The sequence below is a fragment of the Chiroxiphia lanceolata genome, chromosome 11 (assembly GCF_009829145.1).
Source record: "Chiroxiphia lanceolata isolate bChiLan1 chromosome 11, bChiLan1.pri, whole genome shotgun sequence".
In the NCBI taxonomy this organism is placed as follows: domain Eukaryota; kingdom Metazoa; phylum Chordata; class Aves; order Passeriformes; family Pipridae; genus Chiroxiphia; species Chiroxiphia lanceolata.
In genome coordinates, this window is record NC_045647.1 from 7,970,342 (window position 1) to 7,996,171 (window position 25,830).

The following is a 25,830-nucleotide window of genomic DNA, read 5'->3' on the forward strand; positions in this document are numbered from 1 at the left end:
AGTGGTACAAAAAAATCAGGAGGAAAGAATTAAAAAAGCAAGTCTCTTATTCACAAAAAAAAGGCATTTCTGTGCCAGGTGTTGGTTCCAGGCTTAATTTTTCTGACTCCCTCACTTAAAACAGCTTAGGAAGAAAAGGTTTAGCTGAGGAGGAGAGGTCTTAACTCTTTAAGGAAGTAAAATGTAATTCAGAACTTTTAATGCTTAAGCCGTGGTGATGCAGAGCAGGTGTTGCCATTCTAGACTTGGATGAGACTTCCCCAGGTTTCACAAAACCTAACCTGAGGCAGAGGTACGGAAACTAAGAAATACAGAATGGGCACCAGTGATAGCAGGAAAAAGAAACTATAAGGAGTTTAGAGAAGAGGATCCCTGCAAAAAACTGGACTCTGGCAGAGGTTAAAGTGAAGCAGAAGTGCCCAGAGGACCGTGGGCTGTTCATGTCTGCTCCAGCAGAAGCAGAGCAAAACCACACATCCTCAGACTTCCCCACCTCTCTTTTCTCAGCACCTGTTCTCAAAACCCACCAGCAAAGCACCCAGCTCCTACTCCCTGCAGATGCTCTGTTCACCTTCAGCATCAACCTTAATTCTTAACTTTTAGCAACTGCAATCTTCTTTTTGTTAGGTTGAATTAGTTTTTCTGTGCAATATATTAATTCTCTGTCAGCTCGCTGGTCTTTACTCAGCCATGACCAGCACTGCTTTCCCCAGAGCAGACAGGTGAAGGACTAGAGATTTCCAACACTTCCATCACGTATTCCTTTAAATGATACAGACCCCTGCAGCTGTGCACAGAGCTGCCCTATATAAAGGTGTGAACTTATCACCTCTGCTCTCATCTTCATTTCCCACTTCCCTCCTCCTCCCCTTTGCTCCACAGCAATCGTGTCCTGGCCCCTTTCACACAGTTACTCTGACTGTGAACACAAGAACAGATCAGAAAACAAAAGAATATATCCAGATCATCCCTGAGGAAAAAGAAATGCTCCTCCATGTTTCCTTCCCAGTTTAACTCACCGCGCTGCTCTCCCTTTGATGGCCCTTCTTGTTCCAAATTGGGGTTCTGCTTTCTTCAAAGTTTTACTTTCCAATATGAGAACCCATGGTATCACATCTCACCCTCACCCCTCTCCCTCACCTTTCTTCTCTACAACCCCTGGATTTTTGGTGCAGAAGGCAAACAGCTTGTCAGGTGGTGTTATGGCTAAAGTTAAAAACAAAAGAAAAAACCTGTCATGGTGCTAATGGTGTTTTCTTGTTACTATGCTTTCTGGTGTGATAGATCCACAGGACGACTAACACCATCTAGATTGCTTCTTTCTTAGTGCTGGTTTATTTTAACAGGTTATTCACTGATTTTTCACCTAGGACAACTGGAGAGATGTGAACATATTTATTCTCCATCTTTTTTCATTATTAGAGCAATTCTATTTCTGCTGTATTTTGGTAGGGTGTTCCCAGCAGGCCCTGAAACTTTTGTGGTCACTTGCCTGAACACTTCCTGCCCACCTCGAGGGAGATCCAAGGCTACACTCTGCTCCATGCTGAGTTTCAGTTATGGCTTTTTAATAATATAAAAGCAGAAGAAAAAAGGGAAGACTTTTTTCCACGTTCTCTTTTAAATAAACAAAGGTTCCTCTCCTCCCCTCACCCCACCTCACGTTCACAAACAAGCAACAGATGCCATCAATTCACTTTGTACCTGGGCTTTTGATCTGGCAGCACTTTGATTTTCAGTGCTCACTTTTGACAAGGAAGGGAATGAGAGCCCCATTTTTGTGACATTAATAGAGCCTTTTCTGCTGTGGTAATTTATTTGTGCTCTGCTAATAATTTTCTGCTGATCTGTGTAGATTCTTGATGTCAGCCACAGAGAACAGGACAGAGTGACAAAACATGGTTTTCATCACCCTGAAAGATTTTCCAGGGGCCTGGGTTAGTGTGGGCTGCTGTTCCCTCTGACACCCTTTGCCTGCACAGTAAAACAGGACTGTGATCCTTTGCAGAGCACTCGTTCCCAGGCTAGGAGAGGGCAAATGCACACAGCCTCCAGCACTGGGTGCTGTCTCCCCAGGACTGACATCAAGGAAGAAGACTTACTTTAATGCTTTGCAGGTAGCTGGTAAGAACAAGGAAAAGGCCTCTCTAAGAGGCTTACATACAAAATGGTACCGAAAAGGTCAAATCAAAGGCAGCAAAGGTGGGAAAAGCAATGTTTCTGTGCAATAGCTCCATCCTGCCAGGTGCTCCTCTGAGACCTTGCTGAAGCTAGTGGCAGACAAAAGCTTTAGTAGCCATTTTAATGCAAATCAACTATACACATAACCTGGTATTTCACAGTCCCCTATTCCCTCAAGGGCACAATCATTCTTTTTGAGGCCTCATGAGCCTCCTCAGCCCTTGCACAAGAGCAGCTCCTTCCTGCCCCATGCTCCTCAGCATCACAAGGAAGAACAAGGAGCAGTGAGGGGCTCAGGGTAGGTCACTCAGCCAAGCACACTGGCAGCAAAACAGAGGCAGAGCAGTCTGATTTGCAGCACAAAGACTGCCCCAGGTATGGTGTAAGCACAGCCAGGCACTAGTGACTTTATTACCTAATGGTCCAATGACAGCTAATGACATGAATCATTCTACCAGCACCAGCATTGCTGGAGACCCTTCCCACCAGCTTTCATGATGAGAAAAGCATTTGAAGAGGAGCTAAAAAAGACCCCCAGTGATCAGAGCTGAAAGACACTGGCAAGTCAGCATCAGAAAATTCATATCCCACCAGCCCATACCCCCCCCTTTCTCCAGAGAGGGTTGCCTGCTCCCAGCTGTCATCCCGAGCGGGCTCCGTGGCAGACGCACTCGCCGCGTGCTCCGCGGTAGGGAAAGCAGGAGTGAGAAGAGCAGGCACCTGGCTGGCGGGAGGTGTGACAAATCCTTGGCAGAGCACAAAACTGAGAGCAGTTTTAAAATCAGCAACAAGCATCTGACAGCTCTTACAAGAGCCTCCTCGGCGTTCCTGTGCCGTTCCTGTGCCGTTCCAATGCTCTCCGAGGGTGGATGCGGGAGCTGGGGACCGTTGGCCGTGTGGGAACGTACTGTTGAGCAGGAAGACACGGGGCAAACCCCAAAGCATTATCATTGATCCAGACCCAGTTAGGCAGTTTGGTATACCATGGTTTTCCTTCCAGCTAAGGAACATTTTATGGTTGCTCATGTAAAATTAAGCCTAACGTGGCATTAAGATTCTGCAAAATTATGCCTGGAGATGAGGAAACAAAGTGAACTAAGTAGCGACTAAGCCTGTATTGATTTTTATGTGTGTGTGTCTCTATCATTACTACTAAGCTGGTGACACTGTGAAGGGCACAATTATTTATGTTCCATCAAATTAGCGAGTAATTCAAATCCCTGACGAAATCTCAAGCAAGAATTGCTTTCACTTCTACAGAAAGTCCTTCTGACTCTGGAATTGTTCACTTACCCCTGGAAGGGCACTGTAAGAGTACAAGAACTTCACAGAAAAAAAGATGAAAAGCTATGCAAGAAAAATTCAAACACAGCTCATACACTCATGAGTACCATCCCTACATCTATCTGAAGGTCACCCTTATGGGGACAGTGTGGGAGCCTTACACAGAGTAGAGTCCCCATGTAGGACCAGGCCTTCTAGTAAATGAAGAAATGAGGATAATGATGAGTGTTTGTGTGGGTGGGTGATTTCCTCTTTGAACACTCGTGTTTGCGAGGAATGAGTGACTGTTCAGCACAACTGAAGAAGGATGCTCTGCCAGTTGGAGAGAGAGGAAATCTTGTTGAGATGAGGCACATGGGAGGAGTAAAGCTGGAAGGCTGGTGATCTCTCCAGCCAGCACAGGATATGTGACTATTGTCTAATTTGAAAGCAAGGTAGTTACCTCAATTCATATGTCTTCTTGATTTTTACATTATAGGCAAGTGCCTCTGTATTGTGACAACCACCTAAAACTAACATGGGCATGGAAATGTTATAAAATGCAAAGAAACTTAAGGTTTTAATTTTGCTTCCTTTTGTTGGATCCCTGCTTGATCCAACCACTCTATCAAAAAACCACAAGAGTTTTCCACTGTATTTCAGCCAAAAAGTCCATGTTGCCTTAGGGTCCCAGTTGAATGCAGCCAAATGGAAGGCAGGAAGAAGCTTTTCAGATAAATTCATAAAAATGTGCTCATGTAAGATGTAAGTAAATCACATCAAGAAAAATGCAAGCGTCTGGAATAAAAACTCACATCTTTACTATTATTCTATATAATAACATTAAAAGAGGGATATGATATGAAAATTCTTCACTGAAGCATTCCATCAATATTTAAGTTAAAGAGAATGATCTCTTTGAACAACTGCTTTGCAGGAGGAAATTCCTTTACTCTAGCCACCAAAAGAGCCTTAGAAAAGGCCTTTAATCAGGGCCTTTGAAACAGGAAGGAAAGCATGATTTTCCTCTTTTTCTTCCTTAATGTTTTGAAAAGGAAACAAGCTATTGAAATATATCAAGCGATTTCCTTCACTTGAAACACGAGCAGACTTCTGTGCATTGTGCGCAAAACAAAAATAAATGCCTTTCATCCACCCAGATTTTCTGTGGGTAGACAACACCGAGATGGACTGATCATTATGTGGTTAGGGAATCACAGCCTCGGGACCGAGTCACATCCTACCCAAACAATTATTTTTGGGAACGGGATAATCCTCTTAGGAGACACTTCTGTGATTATCCACAAGTGGCTATTTTGGCTGCGGAGTGAGAAGCAAGAGAAGGAGCAGAAAAGCCCGATGAGATGGTTAAAACACCATCACACTTGCAGAGGTTTATTTACCTGAAATAGAAAGCAGGTAAAAAAACTAAAAAGAGATCCCAGTCCAGTTAAATGGCAGCTTGGCTGGAGAGTCAAATGACTTAGCCACTGAAGAATCCTTGCAGCCCAACTTGTCTTTGTTTTGCATTTGTGAGCCTGTTTTGTTACCCAGTGGGAGTGAGGTAATAACACCTATTTTTGTGGAAAACAACACCAGTTTTTCAGATCGGTGTGTTGTTTTTATTTCACGGCAGAACACTGCAATTTATAAACAGCAAAACCTAAGGAAAATTCTCTAAATGAAGGACTTTATGGTATGTTATCATTTAACCCATTTTTTACTTGTTCAGATTTATCGGCCTTCCCAGTTGCAATGTTAAATGATACTGAAAGCAGAACAATTAATCCAAAATCCTATTTGTTTTAATCCAAGAGTGTCAACTAGTTTTAGGTTTGCAGTCAAGAGAAAAAAAATGTTTGTTAAGCTCTACAGCACTAGCTAATGTCTAAAGACAATCCTCGGAAAAGGTGCAAAGATGTTTTATCACAGCACTATAGATGGGATGGAGATTTATTATTGTACCGAGCACCATTCCAGCAGATGCCTTTTGAATTACAATGAGATTATTAAAACTTTACAAATCATTATATTAAAACCTGACAAGAGTACTTTGGGAACCAGAGCATCTTGATGTCATTGCTGATGATGCATTACCTGTGGTAAGGCTTCAGGAAAATTCCTAAGTAAAAAACTGGTTATAAAAGTATAAAATATATTAATATTTATTTCAGTACCTGCTATAAGTTCAAGGATAATAGGTATATGCATCAGAACAGCTGAATGATCGTATTTATGTCAGCATTAGAAAGATGTTCATCTGCTGCAAAGTTTAATTAATTTTCATAGATAGTTAATTTTCTGTTTCATTATCAGCTCCCTAAATTTGAAAGACAAATAATTTATAAACAAATAGAAACTTCAGAGAGGAGCATTTTTAGAGCAAACAGAAGATAAATAACAGAGTGAAGCATCCACCCTGCCTTCGAAGTACTAATATGAATGATATATTGCAGCAGGTTTTGATTGATAACTTACGCATTCTAGAGCACTGACTGAAAAGAAACAAATTGTTTACTGTTAACCCCAAACCATTTTCAGGTAACAAATGACTCTGATCTTTACCAATCAAATAATGGCTGTGATGCCCTTAAACATCAGTGAATGAGGAATGTGTAGGCTCACTGTGTCCTTCCAGGGGTGACCTGATCCCGTAAGGACAATATTCATGCCCTTCTCCCCTTCCCAGCAAGAAGAAAGTTTAAACAGCTACTTACCGTGATGTACGACGCCCTTCAACCCATGGATAATGGGATCCAGTGCTGAATTGTCCCTCTGACTGACCTACATGCAAAGGATACAGGATTGGTTACATCTACTCTGGCATCAGGCAGAACAGTCTCAGTTTAATCTTCTGAAGAGAAAAAAAAAATGTTATCTAACTATCTGCTTAGTTCTCACATTTACAATGGATCTTCACCAAATGCCAAAGATACATGGTGTCATAAAATAAAGCGAGGAAGGTTAAATCAAAAGAAAGTGTCCTTTGAATTCTGTAAAACATTAGCCACATTATCAGCCCTGCAAAGCCTAAAAACACAGAGCTGATTTTTCTCCATCTACTTCTGCTTTTATAGAGGAAAATGGCTGTGATAAACAGAAGTTATCTTGGACCAGTTCACTCCTTACTGATGTGGCCATAAATCTGGGGCTGCCACTGCAGTCAGTGAAGCTGGGCCCCTTTCAGCCCTAATGGAGCTGGGCTTTGGCATCTCATCACTATTCATATTTTTAAGTTTATTTAATTTAGTGTCACTTGGACAAAAGAAAGGGAAAAAAGCTTTGTGAGAGGATATAGAAAAAATCACCAATTTTTGACAATGTAATTGCCTGCAGTGCCAGACCAAAACCTGCAGCATTCAGTCTATCACCCAGCCCACATCCTCTGCAACGGTGAGATCCAGACCAGAGAGAGGAGGGGAAGGCAGCAGGAAGGATTAACCCTGTTGAGCTCCACAACTTCCAGATTAAACCCATCATTTCAGTCCCTTACTTGCACACAGCCAAGGAATTTGCAACCAATAATGCATTTTTTTTTTTTTTTAACCTTTTGCCTCTTCAGAGGTATTGAAGGAATAACTCACAATTTCTGGGAACATGTTCCATTATTTAAGTTACTTGCCAATTTACTTTTGGGAGATAAATACTGGCATGTATCTCATTCATGGGGTACATTTCTCTTTTTTTTCCCCACCAGTCAGCTTCAGAACCCGAGCAGTGTTGATCATTTCTGGATGGACTGCTCCCAGTGGGCAACACATCAAATGCAAAAGAGCTCCTCTGTACTTTACTGCCTGCTGATGACCTCAATGTCATGAGGAATAGCAGAGTTTAATCACATTATGGCTGTGTATCAATATATTCAGAAAGGAGTAGAGACAGAAGAAGAAAACCCTGAGAAGGAACCTTGTGCCCAACAGGGAACACACTGTTGCGTGAAGCACAGAACCAGCTTGGAGCTTACTCTTAGGAAGAGGACATAATTGGCAACAGCCCATCCAAAAAATGTGTTATAATAAAAATATCACAAATTTAATGGCCAGACAAGAAAACTGGAATCAACTGCCCAAGTTTCACAACCACATCCCTTCTCGTCCTTCCTCCCCATGACTAATTAGGAATCTTAGAAACCTCATTATCTTCTTAGTCAACTTCATTGAGATAAACCACAACAAACCACCTTTCTTTTTTCTCTTTATTTGGCCTTTGAACTACTCTGCTGTGTTCCGGACGCATTTTCTTCTCTAGAGACAAAATGGTTTGGTTTGGTGTTGCAAATGGAAATTGAAAATCCTTTCCTCATCACAATACTCCAGAACTTGCAACGATTAGCTAGGGTAAGAAACGCAATAAAATTATGAAAGTAGAAAAAGCAGCTTTGAAATATATACAGCTTAGATGTCACTGGACATAATACTATTAGCCCTGAAGGCTGTAAGCTCCTTGAAGCATGAACTTTTATATGCCCAAAGGGGTGCTCTGTGCACTTTGGATCCTGTATAAATAATAATCACAGCACAGTGGACCCGAAGACTCACTTTATAAGTTCTGTCTGCCATCTGACAAGTCAACAACAAACACTAAAAATAGAGAGCCTGTTACGAGACACATTCCTGCATCTTCTCCATTCATCCAGGTTTCACCAAAAAAAAAATCCAATTAAAAATAAAAGTCATTAAAATGCCACCAGCAATTAAGTATAGGAACATAAGAAAACCTTGCACTGGACTTAAACAATGTTTTATTTATTGCTGCCTAACCATAAGCAGTAAAGAGTTTTATTTTGTTTACATTGGTTTTATTTCTGGTGACAGCTGCAATCAGTTTGAAGAAAGCAAATAGACAGAAAGAATCCTAAAGGTTAGAACTCTTCCTTCTGGGACTTTGTGTCAAAGCAGATCAATCCTTAACCTCAGTCCTGGCAGTGCCCCTTTAATCTGCTGAGGTGGTACAACTGTACAGATGCACACAGGCTTTTTGATAGCACATTCTGAAAATGTGCTCTGTTCTTCAATAGCATGAAATCAACAGGCACGTTGTTTCTTTGGGGGCTGGAGAGCAAACGCTCCATGCATCTGTAATCATGTTTTCTCCAAGGGTATAAGGAGTGGAATCTCATGTTTCCTTAAAAATCACATTCAAACAAGTATCACTTGCAGAGATGTTCGTTCAGACCTGTATGGGATATAGCTTTATTTTCCTTTCGGATGCTTTCTCTCTTTTTTCCTTATACTCTCACATGGTTCCCTCACACCTCACTACAACTGTTTCAGGATCTTAGCAAGACCATTAGAAAAGCACCTAAAAGTTTTCTCATTTTGTGGAAGGGTTCAGATTTCAGAACAAAAGTTTTCTTATATCTTTTTCTTTTTCAAATTCTTAAAAAAAAAAAACCAGACCAAAAAACCCACCTTGAATTTCCTCTCTCTTTTTTTTTGCACATCTCTGTATCCTTTTTCTGGCTGTGTTCACAGAGAAAAGGAGGTTTCTGAAACCCAAAATGTCAAGTTCTATCCCCACTGCTGTATGACTCTGGTTTAACTGGCCTGCAGCTACCATGCTGGTAGAGATCACAGATTCACCCATACAAGAATCCTATCTCTGACAACAGCTGATACTCAAAAGAAAGGAAGGGCAAAAAATAGCTGAAGGAAAAAAAGGACAAAAATCTCCAGAATAAGAAGTGTCCTTCTGACCTGCTTTATGATTCCATGTCATGAAGCTCGAGCTTATATCCTTCTGCAAACTGTTTTTATCTTTCTTTGTTATATAATATGTGTTACAGCAGTGTATTTTTATTATCTCATGAATATATCCCGAAGCAAAACAGCAGTGAATTCTCCAGATTGATTTTACATGCCATGTTTCTGCTGATGCCTTGGCTACAGAGTAAGAGAAAGATCATACAACTGCAACTGGGTCTTGGCACTTTTGCTTCACCCAACAAACACCTGCCAAAGCTGGGTAAAGTTTTTCTTTTCCTGTGAGAGAAGAGTCATGCATTTCCCCCTCCTCCTTCAAGACCTTAGCACAGAAGAAACACCACGAATGGCAACTTCTCAAGCACAGGAATTTCAGGCACAAACACAAACCTGTGATGCTGCTGGCCACGAGCTTGCTGCATGGTGAGTATTAACAGGCAGATGGAAAAGCATCCTGAAACTGCCCTAGAATACCCACAGTACCACTACCACAAATGTTGTTTCCTGAACAAGATGCTTTTGCTCAAGACTGACTAACACTCTATAGGTCTGAAGAAAACAGATTAAATAATGCTTCTGTGCATCATTCACAATTGAAAAATGCCTGTTAATCCTCCTCAGCAGAAATAAAGAGGTAACTACCACGCTAAGCACAACGGAAAAACAAACACAGAGACAGCATTAAGCAGTTTCCTGTGCTAACAGAGCTCTCACCATAGGGTAAATATGGATGAACATGACATGAAGAAGCAAAATCTCTTTGTTTATTGTACCCTTTGGTGACTTTGATACCTGGTGCACATGCCATTCTGAACAGAACAAATGGCTTGATGTTAATGCAACGAACAAAACGAACATTTGCAACATAGGAAAAGGCAAGGCACAAGTGACTCCATTCTGCAGTCATAAACTAGAAATGTTTCTCACATGAAGTCACGGTGGAAATCATTACTCTACAGGTTAGACTTACTTACAGCTCCCACATCTGATCCAGGGACTGAGAAATGATTCCTTCCTCAGTGAACAAGGTTGATCTAGTCATGAATTCTATTGACAACAGTGTTAACACATCTCAGCAGCACAACCTGTTGTCCCCTTGCTTGAAAGTGCTGTTTTTACAGCTCTAGCCTCGAGGGCAGACCAGGGAGCTCAGCACCTTCTCAGGATAACGTTATTAATGCTCCAAAGAGGACAGTTCCAATGAAAAAGCAGAGAAGGAGTGCAAGGAGGACACACAGCACCTCAGCCAGGCTGTCCATGCCAGTATGGGCATCAAGCCACAGCATGTGAAAACAGACTGTACTGGGTAAGGTAGTACTCTATGGAAAGCCTCTATGTTACAGCAGTACTAAGCTCAGTGTGTCCTATAGAGTTAAAACGTCCCAACCAGTTCTCATTCTCTATCACTCGTATATTAAATAGCTAAAGCTCTCTGTTCATCTGATTATTTTATAGGACAAACTCAGAACCTCCCGAAGACCCTGATTTCTCAAAACTCAGCAGAGTTGTAAAGTGTTAAAATTTGTATCATATGCTATATAATTTAAGCCATATGCTAAAGTCATGTAACTAATCCATGACCTGTCTTTCTGCTGGAAACAGTTCTATAAAGCAATGAAAAAAGGTCTCTGACAAAAATACCAAGCTTGCAATGCTTATTTCAGAAACAGTAACAAATGAAAACAGGGGAACCCCCAAATACACACTGAGGCAGCTGGAGAGGCCACCCAGCAACACCAGACTTTACTTACAAGACCCCTGCCCAAAGGGTCAGACTCTCCTCCCCTTCCCCATTGCTCCAGGCAGCATCCCTGAAAACCACGTTATCCTTCCACCAGCCAACACAAGAAGGGCTCAGGAAAACACCACAAAGCTCTCTAATCATCACTAGTACCAGCCACCTTGTGAGAAGTAGATGAATATTAACTGCTTAAACAGCTCAGGAGTAAGGAATACACTTCCCTTTTAAAAATATGTTTAAATAGATACGTTGGGTGGAAAAAAAGGGTGTGGGGAAAATAGAACTGAAGGAAACCCACGTATTTGTGTTGATACAAAATACAAATTTCTCTTTCATTTCCACCTTAAAAAAAAAAATCTGGCATTCAGACATTAAACTGTCATAAATTTGCAGCAACTGCTTTCAAGCTCATTAAATGGGCTCACAGACAGTATTGCAAAGCATCTCAAAGTGAAGGAGAATGCCATAGTCGGCTATATTGAAAGGTGAAATGACATGCATTTTGTTCAAGGCAGAGGAAAATGAATGGCAACAATTTTGTGATACAGTACCTGAGCCTTTCCCCTCCGAATAGTGATATAATTTACTTTTCTCTCCCACTGCAACATTTGGCCCTTGACTTGGAAACTAAATCTTCAATCTATCAAGCCTTACCCATCTGCTAAGTGAAATGGCCAAGACAATCTGCATGCCTAGAATTCGAGATAGCCAGCTGCTCCCAGAGTGCTGCAGCATTAACATCCAGAGACCATCCTCTCGTGCTGTAAAGGACAGTGTCTGCCAAGGATGAATGACTACATACTTAACCGTGGCAGCTGAAGCCAGTGACAGTGGCTGACACAGAGAGATGCCAATGTGTCAAACTCTACTTTCAATTACAGTGGTGAAAGTCAGGGGTAATATTCCCTCAGCCGTGCACCTTCAGCTCCCATACAGCTTGTGGTAAAGACACACAACTCACCAGCCAAATACCCAGGTCTCCAAACATTCCGTACAAACAACTAAGAATAAAAAGAAAACTATTATAAATTTACTATGTTGCATAGATTAAATTGTCCTGTAGTGTTTCAGGACAATCAACATGGTTAAACAATTTATTCTTTTATCAGCTTAGTGGTGTTGGACAGATGCCAGTCCTCAATCTCTACAGGAAGGGACCTGATTTTCACTGGCTTAGAACAGAAATTAGAAGAATCCCATTAATGTGAACATTGTGTCACACAATATATATTTTAATATCACAGCAACAGGATTTCAAAGAATCCAAGATAATTACCATAAAAAGAAACATTTTTTTCTCAGTAAAGGGAAAGTACTAGGGATAGTGCTTGTGAAACTCTCCAAATTCATGTCTTTGGGGCCAAATAATTTCAGGGCTAGCTATCCCTGCTCCTAACCCCTCTGAACAACAATCCTTTATCCTGCATTGGGCTGCAGCACTGGGAAAGGACACACATCCTGGCTTTGTGGTTCCCACCCTTCTACTCTGCACTATGCCCATTGTCTCACCTCTCACTTCTCTCCCTTTTGAAGTCCACACTGTAAAATCTGCTTGTGGATAAATATCTCATTTCTTAAACATTACTGAATAAAAGGAAGTGAAATATTTCAGCCAGATCTGGAATGTGGATGAACAGATATGAAACGTTTACATGTGCTTTGCTTTGAAATAAAGTAGGAAATATTTGTCTGGACCTTTTCAGGAGAACTGATGGGTGAGAAGGGATACTGGTCGACACTACAGCACACTGAGATATCTGTGGAGCCAAGAAAATGCCTACAAAGCTCCTGACATAATCATAATCTAGATTTGGTGCTCTAAGTTTTTCACCTTCGCAGGCACTAAATGATCCAAGAATGATATATTCCTGCTCCTCCACAGATGATATTTTCTTCCATCTCCCCCATATAAGCTATAATTGCACATCTCTCGTTTGAGTCGATGCAAAAGGACAAATCTGGCCAAGAGCCTGCAGCCTGACAGAGGTGAGCTGGGAGGCAGAAGGCATTTGCTGTGTAATGAATGGACTGCCCAAAGTAAGTATCTGGCAGGATATATTTGTAAGGGAAAACAAGAAATGGAAACAGCCCCCTTAATACTTCAAGTTGCTGCTCATGTGTAAAATCAGAGAGAATAACAGGTACCCAGGCAAAATGTGACACTGAACCTTATGCTGGCACATGCACTATTTCACACAGATACTACCATGACCTTTGGTTTTTTGAAAATGTGCATTAGAGCTGATTTTGCCTTTGCCTACGGCAACTGGTTTCAGGTTCAGTGATTTGAAGGCAAGCTCTGTTGAGTTAAATCTCGGTTTTGGCCTTCAGGTGTTAATAATCCTGCTATGAATGAAAATATACCGAAGTCATAGAGGTGCATACGCTGGAGGAGGGGGTGTTCCTAAATGTCTCATTCACTGTGTTGTTTGGGGGGGGAAGTTAATGAGTCTTCCAATGATTATTTTAAATAGAGTAATGGGTGTGCATTGATCCTTCTAGCTAATTCCACTTTGAATAATACATCATTCTGACTGAAAGCTTGCTAGTGATGTATTAACTTCATATTTCACTACAGCTTTGGAGGGTATCTACACTGAGGTATTAAGTAACAGTGCCAAAGAGGAAGCTGTGCTTTTTCCCTTACTGTTTTAAAGTCCAAAATGGTTTTAAAAGCTATTGAACTGACTTTGGGGTCAGGTGTTCTGGCTGTCCCTCATCTTTGGTTGAGTGCAATGCCGCTGCTTGCAACTGCTCCTCTCAGCCTTTAACTCACCCCCTCCATCACAGCCTCTGGACCTGAGTTAGTTACAGACATCCTGGGACAAGCATGGGACAAACAAGGTTATTGATCAGCAACTTCTCCTTTCATTATGTCCAGTAGGGATACTTGGAAACACAAGCAGCATAAACACCCTCTTTCACACCAAAGGTTGGCTGAAATATCCATGTCATAAGAAGAGCAAAGGGATGGCACTGGCACCACAGAAGAACAGACAACAGAACCTGTGCTGGTGTGTTGGTGCAATGGGCTGATACAGGAGACTGTCTCAAAAAAACCAAGACTGAGAAACTCAGAGGTAGAGTTAAGTCTACTTAATAACTCAGCTCAGAGTACTCTGTGTCCGTGCACACTGAGTTTCTTTGTTAGCAGACAGAAACATTGATCGTGCATTGTACACCTGCTGGCAGCGACTGATCGGATCACCGGGCTGAGGAAGACTCTGCAGCTTCCCCTCCACAGCATTACCTCCATTCACCATCACAAGATTTGCAACCAGCAGGATGGTAAGAAACAGCCAGTAATGTATTTTCCTTTCTTTTTGTAAGGCACTCGTTTGCCCAAACTTTGACTCTCTCCATTGATAAGTTAAGAATTAATTTCCCCAAAGCATTCTTGCATGAATGCAGCTAATTTACTGCAAGTGAATAGCAGATTCAATTAACAAATTATTGAAAGATCTTAATACGCATATATCTAAGGAAAAACAAAAGATATGTGCAGCCCAAAAGCACAATCTGATTAGGAGCAATAGAATATCTCAGATACAAAGCTCTGTAAAAGACAAAAATGTAATTGCAACACAGAGGAGAGGCAGCTTCAGTGGCAGCTTCTCAAAGCTGGGAAAGCTTGATTGATAGACTTTATCATCTGCAGCTGCGCAAAAAAGGGCTAGAGGAGCTGTAAGTTTATTTAAAGCAATTTTGGTGCACTGAGCCTACTTGTTCTCCTTTGAGAAAATAATATGATTTCTTCACAGAGCATGTAGTCTACTTATTTAAGCAGCAGTGTGCAAGATCTTTCAATCCTACCAGCAGTTCAGCTGGAAAAATGACACATCAGGGGGTAACATTTTATCAGGATGGAGGCTATTTTATAAAAACTGCCATCAGTTATAAACTGTTCTCACCATCTGAGTAAAAAAAAAAAAGGGGGTGTGTGGAGGGAGGAAAGGAGTTGGGTCTCTCTTAGACTTTTCAAAATTTGCTCACTTTACTGGATTTTTTAGGTAAAAATAACCATTTTGACCTAAGTTGGGAGGAAATGAAAAAAAATATAATGAGCACTACAGCCAGATCATCCTACAACACCCACTCCTTGATGTACACCTTCACACATTTGGAGAGGCTAAACTCAAAACTGTGAAACCACAAATGGAAGTTAGCTCTCATTTTCATCTGCTCCTGGCTTGAATTTGGTACAGAAGTGTGCAACTGAGAAAAAAATATCTTCAGCTATTCTTTTCTTTTCTCTTCTTTTTTTTTTTTTTTTTTAAACAATGAAAAATCTGGTGGCTAAACAAGTAAATGTGCTGGGCAAAATGCAAAGGGTGGAAGGGAACAGCTCAGATGGACATCTGGAACTCCAGCATTTTGTAGCGGTTTAATTTAAACGTGCCAGCTAAGCTTGCCTGGGATGCAGCAGAGATTTCCAGCCTTTCCCTCTCTTCCAGCCAACACAAAGGATTCTGGTGAGAGAGGTCACATCAATCACTCCCTTAAAATGAAGAAAAGGAATCGTCTCAGCTTCCCAACATCTTTCATTCATTCTACATGAAAAGTCCTCATTTCTTTCTCTCCCAGCACTGCCCTGGGCTCCCTCCAGCCCAGCAGTACAGATGACTCAAGCCGGCATCTATGAGTCACAAACACAAAGGATGCAGAAATGTCAATTAAGTTACACAGTCACTTCCCTAATGACAACCACACCTCAGTTCACAATTAAATTAGAAATCCAGGGAAAACAAATTGTTGTAGGGCAGATTTTTTTTTTTAATCTCATGCTTCGAAAAATCAAATTCTAACATAGTTTGTTTGCCATTTCTTTTACTTCATTTTTAAGGAGGTTGGTGTGAGCTGATCTCCCAAAACTGCAGCAGGAATTTTTGCAACACTAAATCCCCCATGTCTAATGCAGCAGTCATGGGCTGGGAGGGCTCTCGGGCTTCCAGGCATCTCTGTGGTACAGAAACACAACATTAAACCAGTGGTGTTCATTAATAGCTTTCCAGCACAAAAGGACAACTATGATACATTTTTTGCATTTGTAATTTTCTTTCAAGCAAGTTCTTCCATTTTTACTTATCTTTTGTAAATGTTCAGTGTCATTTAATTTCTTGCAGATGTGTGCAGCTTTGCAAAATGCTATGAACTTGCACAATTCAGTGCTCACGGTACCTAAGGCAGAAAGCACCAACTAATCCTCAGACTCTCCTCACTTCTGCCTCCACTCTCATGTCTGAGTTGCCTCCCTCTTCCATCACCCACCTGCCACATCCTCCTCATTCTCTTCCCACCCAGTGAGCTGTTTCTGTCTCCTCCAACATTACAGCATCCTCCCTTCCCAAACTGTTCCACTTACCCCTTTGAGCACCCCTGCACAACTCTCCAACCTCATCCTCTCCACCTCCTGCTTCCCCAAGGAAGTCCCTGTGCCCTTCCACCGCCCTGGATGGTCTTCATGGAGACAGAAGCAGCCCTGGCTACCCAGGATGGTGAGTGGGTTTGTCCAGGGGAAACCTGGATGCCAGCAGAGAGGGTGCCAAGGATAGCAGCTGCAGGATTGCCAAGGATTCCAGAGCCAGTGGGCTTCCAGTGTGGGTGCACCAGGAGCCCCATCTTTGAGCCAGGGTGGGTACCAGCAGTGGGGCAGTTGCAGTGGTAGAGCTCCACGAAACAGGTAAAATGGACAGGTAGTCCATCTTAATCTCCTTTAAGCCACTGAATTAAGAGTGGCAGGATGTGGCCTACAATTTTTTTCTCAGCTGCTTCTAAACTGTTCAAGTTCCTGGAGCAACAAAAGTACAGCTCACCCCCACCTATTTCACCTGGTGTAACACTACACACAACAGTGAGGATCACATCAAGATGTTTATTTTTCACTGGGTTAGCATGACCCAACAACTCACTCAGTTCCTTACAAAAACACTTCAACAACTATCATAGCTATAAAGTTTAAAGAAAATGTGGAAATTTTTGCAGAAAAACAGCACTTAGAACACAAGTGCATTAAAAGCCTGGGAAACATTCAGTTTGTGGCAGCAGTTTCTTCCTCTCGAAATACAAAGAAACACAAAAACTAACATGACATGTATGCTTGTTTCAAGATGTTCTACATTTCAGCAGTGGCAAAGTGAACGCTATTCAATCACTGCGAGTAGGTGACAGTCTTAAAGCCACAGAACTCCTCAGGATGCTCTAGCCTTCATGCCTCCGCTCCACGGGCTTCTTACAGCTTTCCGGTGCTCCTGTGGAGCATGACCCATCTATGGAGGGGGTTTTCAAGCTCTGTCTCTGGTCAGGAAGCCCTCCTCCTACACAGGATCTAACTTCAAAATTGACGGAATCTCAAAATCTCAGGGAAAGGTATGAGAGAAAGAATAAAATACAACTGAACAAGATTTAAAACAAAACTTAAAACACGGTTAGAACAAAAGGTGCTCTTTGAACAAGTCTAGCCTGACCCAGAACAGTGAAGATGCTTCCTGCAGGTGGGTGTACACAGGAATACTCTCAGGAAGAGTCTTCCATCTCTCCTCTCCTCCTCTCTGAATCTGCTCACCAGAGAACCTGGCTATTAATTTGAGGTGTTTCCTTATTCTTTTTTCTTCCTTCTCCCACCCCAGCACTTTAACTCCTGGGTGTCCAGAGATCATGCACACTGGTTATGATCTGATCACTAATTCTGTGGCAGTCAGCTGGACCATCCAGGCTCCTGGCACGTGTTTTGCCATGACCCCAGTTGTGGTACCCACCTCTAGAAAAGTTTTGTATCTCTCTTCTTAAGACCTGGCAGGCTGCATGGTCTTTTGATATCACCACCTTCATATAACCACCTGTGACTGACATCACAACCCACATTTGGTTTTTCCCTGCCAACAGCCTGAGCTGGTATGGAGTGAGCTAAAAAGCCAGTGTTCTATGAGGGCAATTCACAGAGGGCTGGCACGGAGGGACATGTTCACTGCCAGGCTGTACAGGCAACCCCACCCGAAATGCCTGAGACCCAACACAGCCTGAATTCCAGCCCAGTGTTACATGCATATGAGGAGCACTGCTGGCTGCTTTGAGGATAAGAGGTTTTCCAGAGCTAAGGGCAGAAAGTACCACTGCCCAAGGAAGGAATAAAAAAACTCTCCTCCCTTTAGGGGCAAGACATTAGTTATATGGCTCAGGTGCAATGCAAGCAATAACGAAGGAAGAAAGAGGGCACTTCCTCAAAGGCAGGCATAGGCTGGGCACTTAGGACACAAACGCAGCATTAAAAAAAATTGCTTCTGACACAAGAACAGCTGACAGAGATAATCTCCACAGCTCAGCACCAATTTATACAATCTTTCAACAACTCCATTAGACAGGTGTGGTAGCAGCCAGCTGTACTGCATGCACAGACCAAAGTTTCTCTAGTGCCCAGATGGCTCTGCAGCACACCAAGGTAGTGCCACCTGCCCAGGCATTACCCTCATCTACCACCACTATCTGTCCACAGAGAGGTATCGGTATCAACTTGAGGGGTAATGCAGAGCTGGTCTAGGCAATGGGTGAGTTCAGACTCCAAAATGATGGATGTTCCCATCCACAACACAGTGACCCCCAAACAGCTCTACCCAGACAGGTTCAAAAGCCAGCTTTACTTTTGGCCTTTAATTCTCTGCCCAAGTTATGAGCAGAGACAAGTCAAGCCATAAGGCGGGGTGGGGTGCATGCTATTAGGGAAGGTAAGCTTATTAGCTGAAATGTAATAAATCTCTGTAGATATCTGGAATAGCAGAAGGCAACAGTTTGCTTAGCCATATCACTGGTAATGAGTTGGCAAGAGGAGAGCATTTCAAAGCGTTAACCTAAAGCTTAATTTGACCAGTATGCACTTTGGGAGAGTACTTAATAAGACTGGTTCACCCAAGATGGGGAACTATCTGTCTGCTCATGCCTTCCATGAAATGCAGCAGGATATAAAAAAGTGTGATTTTAGCAGTTTAGAATACAAAATGCAGGGAAAAAAAAATCTTTGAAAAGTGATTGATGCAGTCTAATCATGTTTCACACAAGAGCATTTCAAATTATGTTAGATATTTTTATAGGATCTAGATATGATAAAAAAGGTTTGCCAGGTGGCAAGGTAGGCAGGGGGGAGGAAGGAGTAAGAAAATAATTTTATGTTGACTGCTTCTAATACACAGGCATGTGGATAATGCCATACAAACCACGGATAAAATGCATCAAAAAAAATTGCTAGCTTAGCTGTTAGGGTTATGGAGCTTTGCTTTCTAATCAACGCTTACCCATATAGCTGTTTTTAAATATTGATCTGGTAAGCATGATCCCAAGGGAAAATAAATATCAAAAGGGGTGATTTAATTCAATCATCCTGATTCCTGCATAACATGATCCTATTTCTTCAAAAACCCAGAAAGCAGTAACTTAAGTGAAGCTTATAGATCAGCTAATATATTTACAACCTTAAAATAACATGAGACACACTATAAAATATGCTGAGATCCAAAGTTAATCTCTTTTAGCAATATTCTTGCAGCAAGTAAAGATGAATTTTATGGAGAAAAAATCCATTTTATCAGGAGCAAGACTGAGCTTTCTAATAACCGAGCTGCTTTCTAATGTGGCATATCATTTTACTTTACTTATAAAGACGAGTTTGCAAAATCTCCAGTTAGACTTCATTTGATACAGTAGAGATGTTGCAAAACCAATACCCTCTTTCAGAAAGTCTCTTTGCTCTTGATAATGACCACATTACAATGCATTTTTGATGCACAGAAATGGTACTGTTACAATCAGCAGCTAAACACTTCTTCTGATGGTGTCAGCCAGGCAGCTTTTCCTTGGCTTCTCAGAGCTGTGAAACAGTTGCAAACACCATAAGCTCATAGGAAAAATCCTGCTCCATCAAAACTCACTGTTCAGAGGTGCTGAACAGATTTAAGCAATCTTTATTTAACACATATTCTGATTTTCAGCATAGGATAAAATGGTGATTGGCATTCTTGACTCTCATCTATCTCCAGGAGAGTGTAAAAAGCACATTCCAGCTTCTATGCTGGTTTTGTTCTGGGAACTCTGATACAAACACAGCTGAACTTAAAGCAAAGGGAGGTTTAATATTACTCAAACCAGGACCATTGAGCTCATTTTGGACTCATCACCTCAGTCAAATCAGTGTGCTCCTCAGTGAATCCCAGATGTGAAAGATACGTCTGAAAGCTACTATAAAGTTATGCTGTAAAAGTGTTCCCAGGCTTACACACCCTCATTTCCACACCACAAACTTGAAGATTTCTGATTTAGACTCACAGGAGGTAAAACATCAGATATAAAGATTGCTCTGGGCGAGCCGCCATCTCGGCTGCAGAATTATTTTGGGGGGCAATATGCCATCAGCATTATCAGCTAAACCATCAGCCATACATACAAATGTCTGCCTCTGTACAAAGACGTCAAGAAGGGACCAGACTAGACTCTGATTTACTTTCATTGCCTTTCTTTGACCTCTGGAAAGAAAACCACAGGCTCAGAAAACCCTCAATAATAATCTCTGCCACAACTGTCCTGCAGCACAGAAACTACAGACGACAAAAACCAGCAACAACTCAATCCGATGGCAGTAACCTGTAACACTGGATTTACAGTAATTTAGGATAGATTATAATTAAATTACTGAGGGAAATCTTCCTGCACACCTGCTCTGCATCATGGGTAATGTTTAGGAATTATACAAGAAACCACACATATCACTGGTAATAACTGGGGTGGTGCCTATATGGACATGCCAACCTGACACCAATTCATGCTGATGACACCCCTGGAAGGGGTGGGCAGCACCCTCTGCTCCCAACCACTCCTTTTCCCTCCCCTTGCATGCTTTCATGTTTTCTCATCACATCCAATCTGGGAAAAACACTGACATTTCAGCTGGATCTGTTCTGTGACTTGACTAAGGATGGATGGTGTGGGCAGTGCAGACAAAGACACAATTAGGATGACTACATAACCACCTCACTGATTGTACAAAAATGACACGTTCCATTTATTTGTACAATTTGAGCTGTAAGTGATTCTTACATCTCACAGCAGCCTATTAACAGAAAGAGACTTTGTGAATGGAGTATTCGGGTAAACACTTCAAACAAACACATCAATTATGCATAGTCGGTATACTTTTTCTACCTTAGGGATCAAACTGAAACAAGGCTAAAGAATTATGTTTTATTTGTATTAAAAATGTATTAGCTACTGTCCGAGAAGGTTTTCTAGAACATTTGGTATGCTACCCAGGAAATTCTGTCTGAAGCTTGTATTGTTTATGATTGCCAATACCAGGAGAAACCTGGCACTGTTATATCTGAGAACTACAGTAATAATTCTTCAGGCAGAACAGCTTATATTTAATAAGAATAACTTTTTCATCTGAGCCAGAAGATCTAAAGGGAAAGGAAGCCCCAATTTTACCCATCTATTTTATATATTCAGACTTTACAACCAATCTTTTCTTTATGGCACAAAGTGAAACTAGGCAATCATTTATGAATAGATCCTGTGCTCACCTTCACTCAAACTGTGCCATAACACTAACTGGTAACCAGAGACATATGAAGACTGCAGTTTCATTGAAGATACAGAGGGTGAAAACAGGTGTAGTTTTTCTAAGGGGTACACAAATTCTGAGCAAAATCCTGATGAACAGGGCAACATGTGAACTGGAGAACTGGAGTTTCCTGTTTGAAACACTAGATTTTTCCATCTATGTCCCATGAATGTAAGCCACATGTAATATATTTGATTAAGCCTCTGAGAGACAAATGGGTCTGAGTACTGGATGACTACAGAGCCTGGTTTTTTTTTTTTGTTGTTGTTGTTGTTTTGGTTTGTTTGTTTTTTTTTTTTTAAGAGAAAAGAAATCAAATTAAATTTTAAAAATAGGTGGGTGGACAGACATAAAAAACTACCTTCATGGAATCCAGGCTGGATGTTTAACAACTGGGAGAAAACAGAGACTCACCAGAGGCATCTGCTGTGTCTGGGAGAAAGGAAAGAAGATGAATGCACAGCTTTACATCTCCTTTGATTCTGTAACTAAGATCAGTTCTAGAAAACTCTCTGAAGATTTGGACAGCAAGAAATAGATGCTTTATTTACAGCTTCTCTCTTCCTCTCTTTTTCTTAAATAAAAAGGTCAAGTCAAAATGCACCATATTTGGAGCATGTAAGAAGGGTGGGGACAAAGCAATCTTTGCTATCACAGAGAAAAGTTACTTGCAGCAAAGAAGCCACATTTGATGGGCTTCTCAATGCTCAGAGTCACAAGAGAGACTCCACAAGGGGTTCTTGTCCCTCCCCTAGAGCAGACAACAGGTGAGGAATGAAGCCTACCTGAAATCTGGGGATCCCTCCACTTTTTCCCTGCTGTCACAGCACTCAGCTCTAGGTCTGCAGTGTGATGCTTGACCAAGTCACCAAGTCATGCATCAACAATGCACAACAGAAAGCAAAATGAAAAAAGTACTACTGTAGTTAGGGAATGAATTGGTTTTCCAGTCTAATGGTTATAATCAGTAGATTTCCTGAGTATCAATCTTCCTGAACTACAGAAGGGGTGACATTACAGACTGACAACTGCAATTTTTACATATTAGACATCTAAGTGTCATTTTCAGGAGTTTGGTAATGAAAACTCCACAGGACATTTTTCAATAAATTTAAAAAATCTCATGGCATGGCTACAAAAGTGGGTTGGTTTTTTTTTTTTTGTTTGTTTGTTTTTTTTAAGGCAGGGTATTTTTAAATCAGAGAGAAGTAAATTACTGTGTACAAGATGCTGACATTAGACACTATAAATATTCCTAAACTGACTCCACTTTTGAACATCAAGGGTGAGAGAAAGGAAAGAGAGGCAAAATACATGGATGTGTGCTGATCAAGCTTCTAGGCCAAGTTATTAAAATAAAAACACTGAAATGTAAGGGGACAATTACAAGAATTAATGCTAACAAACTGGTATGCAATTTAATGAAGCAAGTTAATAATGGCATCCCACTTGGGATTAATTGCAATACATTAATCAATTAAGAATCATTGAGAAAGCAAAAAAACTGCAGGTCAAAAACATTTACAATGCTGTAAACTGAAAGATAGTGATCCTGACATTCAAATGCACATTAAACTAGAAGAGCACAGAGATCTATTCCCCATGCAATGCACACAACCAGCTCTCATTAATGGTTACAACAGATAGCTCAAGTCATTGAGGAGAGACACCATAAAATATACAGAGAGTGTTTTTCAAATTTGTAGCATTGCACAACTTTGAAGTCCGAGTCCTCTCAACAGCAAGAAAGTTTGCAGTTCCTTCCCAGCATCAACAACTGTGATATTTCCACTAAAGAAATCTGAGCAAAGGACTGTGATTTATCACAAAAAGCAGAAGTCACTTGTCAAGCCATCCCCATTGTTAGCCACCCTCCTTCCTGCTGCATCCAAACCAGAGAGGCGATGGCACAAGTTGTGAGTTGTGGTCTCAGACTGCGCAGTTAAAAAAGCATTTACAGTGCATTTGGGAAAAAAAAAATCTAATTCTAATTTTTACCTTCAATTAGATTTTTTTCAGACACTTTGGAAGTTCATTTCTGTAGTTATGTCTGACATTAAAAACAAAATAAAAGCCAAAGACTCTCTGTGCATTCTGGTATTTCGCTCTGCACTGTAAAAAGAACTGCATGGCACCACTTTCTGTACAGCTCATATCCTTTAAAACTCAATCTAACAAAAAGGCTTTAATTGAAAGTACTGCATTTTAGAGGTCATCTGACAACATCAGGCTTTCTGCTTTATTGGAAAATACCAGGAATGAGTTCATAGAGCTGAAGAGAAGAAGGGAAAGGAAGACGATTCCTTGGGCACTGAAGAAGATAAGTGCACATAAGGTAGATTATCCTTCTACACTGCACAGTCAGCCTGTGGATAGAAAAGTTTCAACACAGCAGGTTGTAGCCATCATGATCTAGAGACTGCAAATGCCTCTTGGCAGAACACAGGCAAGCAGAAGCGGAACGATGTGTTTGCTTCCAAGAACGATCTGTTTCAGCCGCCCTGTCAGCCTGTGCCTCCAAATCCAGCCCACCTTTCGCTCACACATTCGTACCTCGTTCCTCCAAGCATGCTTGCTCAGGATGTTCGGGCTGCTGTGTGAACACTTCTGCTCTTAGCACTCACAAATTTAGCCACGTGTTTCTTCTCATGATAAGCCACGACAAGAGTGCAGCCGTGTGAATGGGGGCCCGAACCCAAAGCACCCTGCACATCAACAGAAACCTGGCTTGTGTTTGCATGGGATCTGACAGGAGGCATTACCAGGAGCCCAGGCTCTCCACAGTGACCCCAGCAGCAAAGGTGTGTATCAGTGCTGCTGCCAATGGACAGAAAGTTTGGAGAACTGAAGATTATCTGGTAAAAACAACCCCACAGGTGAAAGGGCCAGTGTGTCTTCAGTGCAATTCAGCTCACTAGCAAAGCCCTCATTTCTTGAGCCCAGCAGCACTGAGTGATGAACATCACTGGGCTCACAGCCCTGACACGTTCCCTGTGCTCTCCAAATAGCTCATGGGTTTTGCTCAGTGAGGTCCCAGGGCTCACTCCTGCAGTCTGGCCCTTCCTTACCTGCTTCTCTGCTCTGACACAAGTGATGATCTTCAAGAAAGGGATGCAGCTCTGCCCATCTCACAACTGCATCACCCTCCACAGCTAAAAACCTTTTGAAGCTTCTCTAGTAAACTCAAGATTTCATCAGGGATTGTTTGTTAAGTGCTCCTGAGAATCAGCCCACTCATTTATGTACTAAAATAAAGGATGAAGCACCTTATTACAAGAAACCTTAGTTTTTTTAAAGAATCTCTGCCGTAAACAGCAATTTTACTATTCAACATGATCAATTTGGGCAATGGTAGGGATCAGAATAAAGTTAAAGTCTCACTGTTAAGCACTTGAAACTCAATAAGGACCAAAATTGAAACTGGAGATATATAGATACATATTTTACTCACAGAGCTATTCCCCATCTGTTCTCCCCTTCCTTTCTTATTTTACATAAAATATTCAAAAATATTCCTATTTCCCAAAGAAACTTTCAACATAAGTTGAAATAAAAATCAGACTTTTGGGTTTAGTTAAAAAAATATTTTTGTTTTTTTTAATGGAAAGGGTAGATTATATTTTTTAGTAACAGTGAGCTTCCATCCATTTTTATCTTCTACACAAACCCACCTCCAATCAAAACGATTTCAGTGCAAGTATTTTGATCAGCATGAATGCTTGTTGTTAGGCACCTAAACTTGCACATTTTGGCTAAACAAATCACCTCTGGAGGCTGTTCCATGCCATTCACGTACTGAACTCAATTAAAATCTAATTTTAGAAACTCTCAAAATTTTGTTTTTAAGTTCTCCACAACGTAAAATCACTTTTGAAAAATTTATATCCACTTATTCACTGGAAAATTAGGAGAACCGTTTTCTGTTCCAGAGATGGTTCATATGTTACTGTACAGCATTACAGGTATTGAACAAGGTGAGTCTCAGAAAAATGTACTCTCAGTGCTGTACTGGCCATATCTACCTACTCTGACTGTGTCTTTATATGTCAGGGTAGCTACTTTGTACCTCTATACTATTCTTCAACCACTTAAAGGCTCTCGTTCTGCTTTTATTAGTAACAACTAATGGTTTTAAACAACTGCAACATTTCAAAATGCTGAGAAACTGGACTAAGTGAGGAAGGACACATTTCAAACTGTTTTGCTTGTCTTTGCTTACATGGAGAGCTCATAGTATATAGGACTGAATAAGCAGCTTTAGCCTGTACACATTTTCATGTTATGAATATAATAAAAATATAGCTGTACTAATACATAAATAACACTGCTAATCAATAATAACA

The 25,830-nt window shown here is 41.2% G+C and overlaps 1 protein-coding gene across 1 annotated transcript in view; it reads right to left on the bottom strand.

Annotated features, from left to right (window-relative positions):
- PTPRG (protein tyrosine phosphatase receptor type G) overlaps nt 1–25,830 on the bottom strand; it is a 400,490-nt gene that overhangs the window by 107,690 nt on the left and 266,970 nt on the right. The window contains exon 6 of the mRNA XM_032698957.1: nt 6,162–6,228. Within this exon, the coding sequence (XP_032554848.1) occupies nt 6,162–6,228 (67 nt within the window). The remainder of the gene's footprint in view (nt 1–6,161; nt 6,229–25,830) is intronic.